This window comes from Cornus florida, unplaced genomic scaffold (genome assembly GCF_030987335.1).
Source record: "Cornus florida cultivar Cherokee Brave unplaced genomic scaffold, ASM3098733v1 CherokeeBrave_3.0.0_Hap2_Chr11, whole genome shotgun sequence".
NCBI lineage: Eukaryota > Viridiplantae > Streptophyta > Magnoliopsida > Cornales > Cornaceae > Cornus > Cornus florida.
The window spans coordinates 98,737,928-98,752,458 of NW_026775581.1; the positions used below are offsets into that span (position 1 = coordinate 98,737,928).

At 34.2% G+C, this 14,531-nt stretch overlaps 1 protein-coding gene across 1 annotated transcript; it reads left to right on the forward strand.

The window, feature by feature from the left end:
- The first annotated feature begins 3,575 nt into the window (after positions 1 to 3,575).
- LOC132282344 (uncharacterized) lies at positions 3,576 to 12,970 on the forward strand. Its single transcript, XM_059783993.1, has 14 exons — positions 3,576 to 3,748; positions 3,965 to 4,022; positions 5,710 to 5,854; positions 6,274 to 6,545; positions 6,943 to 6,980; positions 7,071 to 7,150; positions 7,765 to 7,832; positions 8,352 to 8,703; positions 9,053 to 9,165; positions 9,246 to 9,311; positions 11,185 to 11,275; positions 11,421 to 11,488; positions 12,499 to 12,536; positions 12,683 to 12,970. The coding sequence occupies exons 1-14, from the start codon at positions 3,723 to 3,725 to the stop codon at positions 12,858 to 12,860; spliced, it is 1,593 nt and encodes a 530-aa protein (XP_059639976.1). The 5' UTR covers positions 3,576 to 3,722; the 3' UTR covers positions 12,861 to 12,970.
- The last annotated feature ends 1,561 nt before the right edge of the window (positions 12,971 to 14,531 follow it).

Below are 14,531 nucleotides of genomic sequence, written 5' to 3' on the forward strand. Positions count from 1 at the left end.
TATAAACCCCTTATCATTCTAAGAACAATTCTAGACACTTAGGTTGCCATAGACTAGCGCAGTCCCAGTGGTTCGACTTACCCGACCAATAGCCCTATTTTACAATGATTCGTGCTATTGCGAAGGTTGATGTTTAATTGACCAACCGATCAAGACTCAAGCTCATGTCATGGTACCATAACCATATATTTAAAATCCGTTTGTATCCATCCATAAGAAATCCAATAAGTCGTTCTGCTTATTCAGCCGCACAGACTTATATAAGAGATCCAGTAAGTCGTTCAGCTTATTCAACTGCACAGACTTAAATATAAGGAGAATTATGTTTTTATAATTCGTACCCTTATTCCAAAATAAGTAGGACTGAGTATTTTGAATCAGTCTGTCCCTAGTATGACACCGTCCCATACCGGTGCATACAATCCACAAAATCCATATAATTGATTGAACAGGTAAAACTGTTCACCAATTAAAATCCATAAGGTAGGAATGAGCGTTTTGAGCTAAACCATACCTAGTATGTCACCGTCCCATACCGGTGCATACAATCCTCCATATCCATGTAAATTACAACATATAAATAATAAGCAAGTAATTTACAGTCCAAAACCAATTATCCATATCATTGCAGAATAGTTTATACAATGTCACAACAATTACAGTTCAAAACCATAATCCAATTAACTGTAGAATAATATATAAGATTCCATAATTAACATCTAACCCATGTAAATTACAACACACAATTAACAGTTTAGCAATTTACAATCCAGAACCATCCCAAATACTTGCAGGAGACTAGTTATAGTTTCAGCAATTTAAATCCAAGAGTTAAACCATGTATTTGCAGGAAACGGTTTAAAGGTTCAACAACTAACATCCAAAGCATGCGTAGATCACATCTAATACATCAATGACTCTATCATGCATTACAATTAAGTTTTATAATCATATTATAATCCAATCAATTCTTAAACTAATCTAGGCAATTTAGTTCCTTTCGTCCGATAACAGCGTACTAAGTTGTATACTCGTATTCTGTTTCATCTTTTAGCACAGAGCCATACACTATGCCACAAGTCCAATTGATTAATTAAAATACTTCACCGTGCATATAAAATAAGTTTTAGCAACTTACTAAATCCCATAACATTTGCTGAAATTTAGTTAAGCAATTTATTTCTCTTCTATCCGTTAACAGCGTAAAAAATTCCTTAATTTTATACTGTTTGTCCCAATGACTTAAAGGTCAACATTAATCAACTTAAGGTCTTAATTACACCCAAAATAAATTTCTTAATACCTCTGTGTAGACCCAGACCCATCCAAACAGTTCCCATGCTCCAACAGTTGCAAACAGTTTGTTAAAAAAAAAAAAAAAAAAAAAAATTCCAGAAACCCACTATTTGAAAGAGCCTACTCTAAATTCCAAAAGCAGGCTCTTTTTGAGCCTGGAGCCGGCTCTAAGAATGTAGAGCCGGCTCAATGAGTATGGGAGCCGGCTCCCACATCCATGGAGCCGGCTCTCACCTCATTTGAGAGCTTCCAGTCCCCGTTTGCTCCGTCCTCGTCCTTCTGCTTCTTCTCTGGCCTATGTCCACCCTTCAGTTGATTTCTAAAACTTATCCTAAGGTCTTATTAATACCAAAACAGACTCCCAATGGTTTTAGAACAACAATTTGAAATCAAATATAGAGATTTAACTAAGCAATTTACTAGCACGCTTAAAGAGCAAAACTGGAACAGACAAGAACGAATTTATTTCAGACCAATTTCTCAGAGAACCGATAATGAAATTTGACATATAATAATCATGCAAAATCCATTTAAGACTCAACAAATTCCCTAGAGTCTAAAATTACAACAGGACTAACAAGCTTTTCCAACAAAACTGAAAACAGATGTGTACGAATACTGTAATAGATTCGATTACAACCCAAACAGATTATCAATATAACATACAATTAACATGTAAGTTTTAGTTTATAATTTATTTAACCCTAGAGACTACCTAGGTGCACAGAACATAAGCCAAAGGGAAGGAGAAAGTAGAAGAACTTGCCTGTAGCTTTGGTCTCAAAATTGTGTTGTCGTCTTCCTAATTTCCGGCAACCACTGACCACCTTCAAGCCTCCTATGGTTTTGGTTTAATCCACCACAACTCTCCCTTGGCCCTCTCTGTTCTCCTTCTAAGTTTTGTTCTGTTTTTCTTTCGTTCAATTCTCTCCAAACTCTTTGTATTTTCACTGTGTCGTGAATAGGGTTATCAAACCCTAGGGACGTATAAGTTATATATTTATAACTAATTCCAACTCCAAAGTCCATAAAAAACCCTAAACTTAAAACCCAATTAATTATGTCGGCAAGCCCATAAAAATACTAAAACCCTAAAAGATAAGTCATGCACTTAATCTAAATAAACAGTTACGTCCATACAAGAAAATAATTAATAATACAATTAAAGTAACTACAGCAACAAAAAATACAATTAATTTAATTAAAATATATTTAACCAAATAAGGCAATTCCAATACAAGACTAACAGTTTAAAACAAATAAAACAATTAAACATTTAAGCAACTAGTCACATAAAAATGCAATAAAGATAATTGAAATTCCAATTTTATACTTTTTTAAAAATTAGGGGTATTACACTGCCGCTAGAATTCATCTTCCCTTCTCTTACCCCTATCTTCCCTTCGAAGTTGCAGAGTTAAAAGAAGAATAAAAAAGAGGGCATAATGTGATTCTGTTTGTAGAAATTTGAAACAGAAACACAAATTGGGACTTGGTTTACAATATTCACATGCAGAAATTGGATATAAATGTCAAGTTAAATGCAAAACTCAAAAGCCCAGGCATCCAGAATAGATTTCAGAAGCAGCAATGGATCAAATCCAATTTCAGGAGCTGCAAGAACACCGAAAAATTGACTGGGCAAACCCACCTTGAGCCAAAACAACAAACAAAATGCCAAAAAATTTGAGATGGATTCCAACCAACTGAAACAACAAAATGCCCCAAAATTCAGATAGAAAATTTTTGGGCTTAAAGACAAAAAAAATAAAAAATCAAAAAATCAAAAAATGGAAAGACCAAGCAAATGACTGCTGAAACTGGTGGTCGAAAAGGGGATGATTGAAAATCTGGGTTCTCTAGACCTACTTTGAATTGATGATGAAGAATAAGGTGATCAACTACGGTTTGATACTCTCTTTGATTTCTCTCTCCTTTCTAGTGGGTTCAATTCTGGCAAGTTACAAAAAGTGAGAAATCAAAATTATAATTATTGAACTTGCTTTTTAATTTCTTGTTTTGAAAGTATTAAAAGAATGAAAAGTTAATGAATATGATTTTACTTGTATTTTATTTTTAGAAATGAAAATCATGATTTTAGTTTAAAAAAAAGTAAAAGTTGAAAAGTAAAAGCATTAGCTGTATTGTATGAGTTTGGCATAAATGAATTAATCGTGTCGACTTTTTAATGACTTAAATCCATTTATGCCAAAATCAAATTCATTGTCTTGTCGTAATTTGCTACCGACTTTGCATATTCCCGTATGTTTTGACCATCCTTTAAAAAGTTAGGCTTGGCAGTGCTAGGCCGTTGGCGGCTGCAGATGATATGTTCCTTCTATCAACAGTGCATATCCACTTCACACGTAACCGAACGAAAAACCATTAAAAAATCAGTGTTATTGTATTCACTGTAATCACCGCTGATGAATCATTGCAGGTCACTCTTCAGGTAAGCTTTATCATCTCCAAACCCTAGCTTCAGTTTCTAAAAACTTGCTTCTCTTTCCCAAGCCACATCACTGTATTGCGAAGTCTCTAGGATTCATTTCAACACTCAACAAACACACACCGATACATATATTTGTGGGGAACAATCTCATATTCGTAACACGCGTATTAATTGTGGGTTTAAATGATTCAATCTTCACTGAATTTTGCATCGCAGAGTCGATCGCGCTTGGAAATTAACAAACCCTTATGTCATATCGGTATCACACTTGCAGGTTTACTGCTCTCTCTTTCTTGTTTACAACTATATGATATATATAGATAAGAAGAAAGTTCAGGTTTTTGTTTGGTGGCCAAAAAACTACTGGGACTAATAGGAAAATAAACAAAAAAGAAACTTGAATTCTCTCCATTTCGGTTCTTTAGAAATAACCCCATTCCCTATAAATATGAAAGCTTGCTTTAAATAGCGGAATTTTCTGTTTTTTATCTGTGAAATTTAGTAGAGCGGAATCATGTAGCCGATGCTAAGCAATTCAGAAAAAGGCATGGTGGTGGTGGTGGTTGTATCTATCAAATTTGGATTCTATGAATTTGAATTTATTTCTCTAGAATTGCTGTTTCCAAAAGCAGCCAAACAATAGAGTTGGAATTGGAGTATCCAATCCCAATTTTTATGACACTTTTGAAGCCAAATTTACTGAGGAATTTCAGGTAGTTTTATTGGTCATCATAGGTTTCAAAAGTTACTGAAAGGAAGAATTTTTAAGAAGCATATACGCATTTTACTAAGGCTTTGTTTGGTTAGATAGAATCAATGGGAAAAGAAAGGAAATAAAAAATTTTAAAACTTTTTTAATAGTTTGGTTAGATAGAAACGGAAAAGTTCTAGAAAATTAGGATTCTTGTAACACTTTATTTTCTCCAAAATGTTTCCTTCACAAAACACGGGGAAATTTTATTTTCCAGCGACAGCATGTCTTTTTATTTAGTGTTCCTATTTTACCCAACAACTTCATTGATATTATTTTACCCGACAACTTCATTTTATATTTGGAAACAACAACAATTTTTTACTAGGTTTCAAAGAATTGGAGTCCACTAACAACTTTATCATTGATAAATTTTTAATTAACTTGATTTCCATTCCTAGTTATTTTTCATCATATATGAATAATAGTAATTCAAAAGGTCTAAATTAATTGAAAACTTTATCATTTTTTTAATATATTTTATTACTTTATTAAATAAGGGTAATTTAGGTATCCAAACTATACTACCATATTTTCCTACAATTTTCTTGAAGAAATTTTCCTCCTAACCAAATACATACTAGAAAATCAATTATCTTTTCATTCACTTCACTTTTCTTTTCATTTTCCATTTCTTTTCCTTTCTTGCTATTTCCATCTAACCAAACGGAGCCTAAAGAAAAATATTGCCTCATGTGGAATAAGTGTTTATAATATTGTATGATGCCATAGGGTATTGGCTGCCCACCATCATCCTCATCAATTCATCATCATCAGAGCCTTTATCCCATATGGAGTCAGCCACATGAATTATCGTTTATCATTTTTTTTCTATTATACACTATCTCTTTCTAATATTTGATTTTTTAAAAAAATTAATTTTTAATTACATCATCCCATGTAAAATTTTAGTCAACCTCTTTGTTACTTACCTTCTAGGCAAATTCTTCCTCGTCCAACCAATGCATCTTCGAATCTACGTTGTATGTGACCTAACCTTTTAGTCTACTTTCTCTAATTTTATCATTAATAGGATCTACGTTGGGTATTGGCAGCCCAAAAGAAGAAAAATGTTTTGTAAGATTATTATCATGTCCTACAAATGCAACCAAATTACTAAATATGAATAAATGTTTATAGTTTGTCTTGACACTTATTTTAGTCGGCTGTTAGCTTAAATCTTGCCACACACTAACTTGTGTTACTGCAGTGCTGTTCTCATCATAGTCTGAACTATAATTGGATATTGGGTGGGACAAAAGATACACAAAGTGCGATGGATGGGAAAAAAGGGAAAAAGTACACTCCCACATGGAGACGGAAACCACTTTGTACTCAATCTAGTTCTAATGAGGGTGAGGTTTCATAGTATAACAATTTTCTTACCTTACTCTTTATTTTACTACATAATGCATGTTTATGATCTGTTTGGTTCCATGATATCTTTCGCTTTTTCCCTTCTATTTTATTCTATTCAAAGAGAAGGAATGAACATATTTGTGATATAACAGTTCCAACAGTGTATAAGCTTTTCTACTCTGGTGATAGAAGCTGTCAGGTTGTGTGGTTCTCTCTATTGCTTTGCTTTAGTTATCTACTGTAACCTTTGATACGGAGTATTATTTTCCATGTGATAAAGGCTTGAGAACCAATAAATATTTTTGTAGGAAGTATGTTGAAATCATTAGATTGTGACAGTTGAGTTATGTCAAAGATTGCCCATTATTTTATGTGAATTTGTACTTATCAAAAATATATATATGTGAATTTGCAGGATGTTCGGTGAAGGATATTAAGGTTGAGTTTAACATTTTGCCTAATGTGGAGGATGGTGGAAAGCTAGAAGTTGGAAATCATGTCCAAGAAGCACAGTATAGCACTTATAGTGGTGCTTCAAATGCTCAACACGCCCCTGAGGAATCTGAAGTAGCAAATGAACCAGCTGAGACAACTCTTAGTTCTGCAGAATTGCAGGATAATGATGAAGGCAGAGTTCCAGGACGTGAACCATTGCTTTCTGCTGAAAAGCATTCAATGTCAATGGAGGTAAGGTTTAAATTATTAAACCCTGTGAATAGTGGTCATTCTCTGTGGATACTTTTGCTTACTGGCTCCTTAAAACTGAATTACTTGCTCATTGATTGCTAATTATATGGCATGAGTTTTTTTTTTTAATGGTTACTTGCTTTCTTTTGAATATATGATGAACATGCTGCTCCTTCTAACTCCGGCATTTTTTTGGTTGATATTTTTCTTTCTTTCTTTCTTTCTTTGTTATTTATTCATTTATTTATTTTTTACCTTTTCCATGTTTTTTCTTTGGCTTGTCCATAAAAATCGGCTGATCACTCCCCCCTATGTTGCAAGTGTAAGCAATGGCCGGGTGTTAATTAGTCAAGTCTCTTTCTATGTGTGTTTCTCACTTTTTGTATTTTCTATGCAGATAGGAGCTTCCTTAATGCGTTTCATCAAAGGAAAAGAGTATGACTTTCAGCATGTCATCTCTCTTCGATTAAAAAATATATATACATGCATGCATATATCTATTTCACTTCTTCTTTCCTCTCACAGGGGATCTACACAGAAAAAAATTGAAGAGGAAATGGGTGTTAAAATCATATTTCCCTCCTCAAAGAAGGAGGATTCTATCAGTAAGTTTCTTGTTTTATCATAAGTCATTTTTACCTTGTATATGGTTGTTAGGATTATACTGTTCTTTTAATACTTCAAAATTTCCAACCCTTTTTGTTATTGTATCTTAATTGATCTAAATTTAATTCTTATCTTGCATTCCAAAAATTATTTTGTTGATTATTGTTAATTCTACTTCACATTCTTTATCTCTGCGTTTATGATATATCACATATTAAATAGTCCTATAAAATTATTGTAATTCTCTTATTCCATCTTCACTCCTTTTCCCTATCCACTTTTTCGGGGTGATTTCTGAACCCTTATCGTCATTCATTTTTTTTACTTTATTGATCAATATTCCACTTTTTCTATCCTCTCCAGACCATCTTGTCATTGCCATTGACATTTAGTTATCTCATTACCATAATGTGTTTGACATGGGAGTAATTGTTGTGTCTGTAATCTTACTTTAAATGTGTTGAAAACATTATTAGAGGAGAGAAGCACGATTGTTCTCATCCTGTAGTTCTGGTTCCTTCATTATAAATTTTCAGTTTGAAATGAAATTTGTGATGGGTTGACAACATCAGCTAATTTTTTATTAATTTCAACTCTTGAATGTGTGCTGCAGTCATTGAAGGTATTTCTACTGAAGATGTAACTAGAGCTCTGGCAAAAGTACAAGTCATAGTTGATGAGGTCAGTTACCCATTAATGTATTTTGATTTTTCGCTTGTGTTTTGTCTGGGTAATTGAACATACAAAAACCTTTTTGAGTTTAAAATGTAATTTTCACATGTAAATTTCAATTTCTTACGCAATTCATTGATGAACTATGCCATGCTTAATATGTGAAGTAGTGAAGAAATATAAAAGTAGGATTAAGCGGCTGCTGTGTAATGCCTTAGCTATTGCTTACAGGAATGTCTTATTAATTGTGTGGGCACAAAGGGTAATTTTGTTGATGCTGCTCAAAATATGTTCATTTTGTTCCTTCTATCCTTCAGATTTTATTATTATTATTTTCAATTTTGTTTCACGTGCTGCCTTTCTTTTTTTTTTCCTTGAATATTCATATCAACTGCTTAAGCTGTATGAGTTTAGTATTTATCATTTTGTATATATTATAAATTGTCTTTTATTAGTTTTATACAAGCACTTCTTTGTCATCTTTAGCATGCGCAGGCAACATATGATTTATACAGCTATTTTTCACAGGTAGTTAAAAGCCCACGTCTTGACTACTCTCACTTCGTGTCGCTTCCCCTGGCTTTACATGCTGAACTGGTTGATAAGCTCTTCAATTTTCAGAACTGCATACTGGGAATCAGTGATCCTAACCAAGATGAGAGTCTGGATAGTGATTCAAACGAATGTGCTTCAGAAGATGATGATAAGGACCAGCTGTTAGATAGAGCAAGTGATGTTTCAGTTAAACTTACAGTCAACAATGATAGTGAACATGTTAAATTGGGTTTAACCAATATACGTCGTGTAAGTTACCCACCTAAAACATCAAAGTCTTCCACTTCATCTGCTGATCACAAAATACAGTCTTCTGCCTTATCAGGTATGAAAGCAATTGTATTATACGACTGTGGGGAAGTTCTACGCATTCATTTAATCACCGCTAGCAGTCTATCTCTATCCGCATGTGCGCGCACACACAAAATCTCTTAAATATGTTATGCAATTGTTAGTCTACGAATCACAAAGGCTTGAATCCTTATTTCCTTTTCATTGTTTGTGCTACCTACTTATGCTTGTGTATATCATAAGAATTTCATGTGTAAACTTATTCCTAGTACATTGAAGGTCATCTGCCTGTATATCAACTGATCTTTTGTTTTTTCTCTCACATCTTTATCTTATTTTTATTTCTTCAACAAATTTTAACTGATGTACCTTTCACATGATAGATCTGGGTATTGAGAAATCTATATTTATTAAACCAAAAACGTTTCACTTAACCGTACTTATGCTGAAGTTGTGGAACAAGGATCGAGTTAATGCCGCTGCTGAGGTTTTGCAGGTAAGCTTCTACAAGCAAATGAATATTGGTTCATGGCAATATCTGGTTGATGAACAAAAATGTTTCATGTCCTTATTCAGAGTGTCTCCTCAAGAGTAATGGATGCCTTGGACAATCGGCCTGTCTTTATAAAGCTTAAAGGGCTGGTAAGATCCATTGTATCACTAGTAGTATATAGAATTTGTGTTAACAACCATCTACTCCAAAAGCTTAAGCTGTTGGAGAGGTTGCAACTTTAATATTTGTATCCTTCAACACGCCCCCTCACGTGTGGCCTTATTTTTTTGGTCCAACACGTGTTTTTCAATTTTTAATTAGGGTGACGGTGAGGTTTGAACTCGAGACCTTTGGCTCTGATACCGTGTTAACAACCGTCTACTCCAAAAGCTTAAGCTGTTGGAGAGGGTGCAACTTTAATATTTATATCCTTCAACAATTTGTTATTGCTTTATGAGTTTGAGATGATTGTTTAGCTTATACTCCAAAAATCTTTAAAATTTGTTATTGGTTGGTTTTTTGTTAATGAATGTTTTCACTCATTTTCAGGTTCTGGGTGACTGATGAGTACTTTTTGTCCTTTTTCCTGTTTTCCAATTTCAGATTTGAAGTTGCTATCTATAGATTACCTCAAAGTTGTATTGATTGTGGCTTTATGAATAATAGTTATTCACTTTATCTGGAATGTAAATGAGCTATATATATATATATATATATATATATATATATAAAATCAACAATGTTGTTATTCAGTTTTTACTTAGATCTGGAATAGAAACGATATTTAACAAAAAGAGAAGAGAGTGTGTTATTGAGGGTTAATTATTTCCTAGACTTCAGTTCTAATCAACATACATTGTTTTATTTTTTTAAAGGAATTCTCTCCTTATTTCATGCCCCAAAATGCATTGGAAGATAATACAAAGTTATTTAGGATGGGTTTTTCAGTCGCTAGAAAGACCAATATTACATTTTACGGGAGAGTGGTTTCATCCAAGTTGAATACAAAGGACATGAGCAATGTCTTGAGGAAGATTAATGGCCCATGATGGAGGATACTGTGCCTTTAAATTTTGTTGGATGACCAAAAATATTTTTACACACAACACTAAGGTCTTAAATGGTGGGATTTATAAAGTTGAATGCTTGGATTTAGTAATAGTTCTGTGAATAGCTTCATGACCAAGAAGACCTTTGTGACTCAAGTAGTCAATTTATTCGTAAAAAGAAAATGTGGAAAAGAAGAAAAGCAAAAAGGCTCTTTTCCAACTCTAACTTCTATCTGAACTCATTTTGTGTACTTGCTGCTTTTTTGTACATTTTCTCAATAGACTGTTGTTCTATTGATATTGGTATAGCCTTTTATTATTTTCTTTTAGGACACATTAGAGAATATTTTACAATTCTGTAGCTTTTTCATAGTCTTCAGGAACTCATTGAACAACAGCCTATAGAGTATCGCCAGCTTCCCCCTCTATTGTCATGCTTAATTTGTTACTATCTGGGCCTCTGTCCTACCGTTTCTACATTGACGACATCAATGTCGATGCTTAATCCCCTTAAGCTAATTTTTGTGAATACTAATATTCATGGGAGTCTCTCTTGAGTGTGTCCCCATGGTTTTGAGCCCTTCCTCTACAAAAAAAGTCTTTGGTTATTGGGGAAAATTCAATAAACTTTCAATACTGAATCTAAATCAACCGTGTCAGAAATAGATCTTTGCATTATGGTCTCTGTTTATATAATTTTGGCTATCAGTTTACCACCCACCAAGCCCATCTATTCCCACCACCTTCATTCACATACAATCGCACATGGCCTGTTGGACCCCTGAAAATGTTATACTTTTTCTCACAAATTACTTTTCTAAGCTATTTTGACTACCTTAATATTGACATCAAGTGGATGGTGACTTCTTCTTATTGTATCTGAAGATGGGGAATGCTGTTTTGGTTTCTAATCATTGTGTACTGATTATTACTTAGATGGTACTCTCAGGAATTTTGTTCTTGGGCCTTGCAGGAATGCATGAAAGGTTCTTATAACAGAGCACGTGTTCTCTATGCTCCAATAGAAGAAATCGGGGGCGAGGACAGACTCTTGCGTGCCTGTCGTATCCATATTTCTTATCGTCTATGCCATTTCTTTATGATATTCTATTCAATAACTGTTAAACAGAAGGCTGTTGTTTTCATAAATGTTGGTGGTTGTCGATATTACTGTAATGAATTCCTTTTTGTTATCCTGAGCTTTCTTAGAAGTCATTATTGATGCTTTTGTTGAAGCTGGTCTTGTTCTTGAAAAAGATGCTCAACAAAAGTTGAAGGTATGACATGACTTTAGATACCCTTGTTTTCTCTTTTGTCTCATGAGTATCTATTTGATGGCAATGCTCTAATTGAAGTAGTTAATATGTTGCACTTTGCCACACCGTTTGGCTGTTCTACCAGTGTCCTAAATATTTGTGGTGAATATTATGCTAAGTATTGATAATTGCTATTATTCCCCTTTTGCTTTTCTAATTGATGCATCTGGGTCGATGATAATGATCTAATTTTATGTGCTCTAATCTTCTGAGTTGTGTCTTTAACTGCATGTCCTTTCTCTGTTTACTTCCAGCTCTGCTTTTGTCATGTTTTATGGATTTTATGGCCTTTTTCTGCGAGATTCAATTGCAAAAGCATATTTAAATATTGATTCCTACACGACATGTCCTAGCAAATGTATATATTTTTGTTGCTGTTAGTGATACACGTTAGGCAAATTGGGGTACAAGTTTCTTCCATATTTCATGTCCCGCCATCCTAGTTATCTTATTTGCTGAGAGCATAGCGTGAGAGAACCTTGTAGATTTATGGCTGGGATAATCAACCGAACAACACATGGTTTCAAAACAACAAACAAGAGGAACTATGTAATCTACAAACCATAAGATAACACCATGTGGTGGGTTCTTCCACAATCTACCTTTCCATATATGGTTTCGAAATTGCAATCCAATTAGGGACTAGTCCAGCATTATAGTTATTTTCATGTCCCACTTAACTTCATCCAAGAAAAGCTTGGAAATAGAGAAGTCACTTTCACCGGCCAAAGGTGGTTTTGTATTTCTATAAACTATTTTCCCCCGAAAGTTTATGAATGGTTCCTGATCTCAACTTTGCCAAATTCTAACACTGTTGTGAATTGTTATGCTAATATTTCTGTACTTTCGTACCTATGAAAATCCTGCAGTATTTGTGTATGTTGCTGTATTCTTTACCGCCTTTTTGGCTTTGTTCTTGTTTTGGTCTTTCAAATATTTATAACAAGGCTTTGCCTCTCTCCGAGTTGCAGTTGCATGCCACCGTGATGAATGCAAGGCACAGGAAAAGGTGCTCTAATTTTATTCTTTTGCTTGCTTTTTATTTATTCTTTTGTTGGCGCTTCATTTCTTTTGCTGTCTCAGTTTTATCTATGGGTTGTGTTGATTTTTCATTATTCACTTTTGTGGCTAATATTTGGGATCGGAATTGATCAGCAAGAAAAAGACACGAAATTGGGATTCCTTTGATGCACGAGGCATTTTCAAGCAGTATGGTTCTGAGGAATGGGGCGAGTATGTTATCCCTGAAGCTCATCTTTCACAAAGATTTATGTTTGATGAAAATGGGTATTACCATTGTATTACTTGCATTCCTTTTCCTGAAAGCAACTAGATTTTGTGCTGAAGCCCAATGTCGGGCTTATACTAGTATAAACAATGGGAGGGTTTATTGATTTTGAGTTATTATTCTTTGCTGATAAGTGATAACTATTATTTATGATCTCTGCTTTGTTTTCACTTTCAGCTGTCTGTGCTTACCATACTCCACCCTTTATTTACTCTCAATCAAAAGCCACATTATTTTCAATATCAAACGAAGAAGAAGAATAAAATATATAAATAGTGGGTCCCAATGCAAAAAACTATTTATTATCAAATTTGCCGAACTTTCGAAAAAGGGTAAGGTCCAATGCAGAGTCTTGCAATTTCTTGAAAGCAGCCTCTATTTGGAATTTTCCGAACAAAAACATAAATAAATAAAATTAAATTAAAAATTATTTGCAATTAATTTATTTTGTTTAAAGCAAAAAAAGGCAAAAAAAATTGCAAAATGTGTAATAATGACTTCACTAATATGTTAAATTGTTAATTCTGCTTTTTGTGTGCTGGAATGAATGTCCATTTTAACCAAACCATTCCGTTGTTTGGTGTGTCCATTCTAACCTAACCATTCTTTTATGGTCTTTCCATTGGAATAAAATTCGTTCTTGATTCCTAAGAAAAAAAATTTATTTCTACCCATAGAATGAGCATTTCATTCCCAAATAAATTTTTTTAAAAATCAACTTTTCTAAAAAAAATTTATGTTCTAAGTCCAGAAATTACCACAATCACCTCTACCTTTCACCACTACCACCGACTTCCACCACTACCATTGCCTTTTACCACCACCACCGCTATTGACTTTCACCACTGTCTATTGCTTTCCACCATTACTGCCGTCATCGCCATTGCTTTTCACCACAGCCACCACCTTCACCACCATTACCTTCCACCACCGCCTTCCACCATCGCTGCCGCCGCCGCCACCACCGTCATCGCTACCACCTTCACTGCCTTCCACCACCACTGTCACTGCCTTCCACCAGCATCGCTACCTCCACTGCATTCCACCACTACTACAATCACCTCCATTGACTTCCACAACCGTCACCGTCACCTACACCGCCATCTCCTTCCACCACTGCCACCACCACACTAATACCCCCGCCTTCCACCAACACCACTAACGCCTTCCGCTCTGTCGCCACCCCCGCCTTCCAACACCATCACCTACGCCACTATCGCTTTCCACCTCCGCAACCATTGTCACCGCCACTGTCACCATTTATTTTTAAAAAAATTAGAGAAGAATGTCATTTTGCTAATTTAATTTATTTGTTACTAAAAAGGAAATTTTAGAGAACTTAATTTGAAATTTATTACATTCTAAATTTTAAATTGATATAACTAAACACTAAAATGGTTATTATTATTCTATTCTTACACATTTCATATTAACAACCAAACAATATAATGCAAATAGCCATTCTATTTCCATTCTCATTCATTTCTACTTGTATTTCATTCCATTCCTACCCACCAAATATTAGAATGGTTATTATCATTTTATTCCTACACATTTCATATTTACAACCAAACAATATAATGCAAATATCCATTCTATTTCCATTCCCATTTCATTTCTACTTATTTCATTCCATTCCTACCCACCAAACAACCAATTAACCAAATCTCAAGCTTCCCAACAAATCTAAGTCAAGGCGTTTGAAGCGTTCCAAGA

Bases quoted from the DNA above. Each gene is read 5' to 3' on its own strand.
- LOC132282344 (XM_059783993.1), top strand. From the start codon at position 3,723: ATGAATCATTGCAGGTCACTCTTCAG. The intron at 7,151-7,764 runs GTAAGTTTCTTG...TGTGTGCTGCAG, and splicing joins AAAGAAGGAGGATTCTATCA to TCATTGAAGGTATTTCTACT. The intron at 11,489-12,498 runs GTATGACATGAC...TCCGAGTTGCAG, and splicing joins ATGCTCAACAAAAGTTGAAG to TTGCATGCCACCGTGATGAA.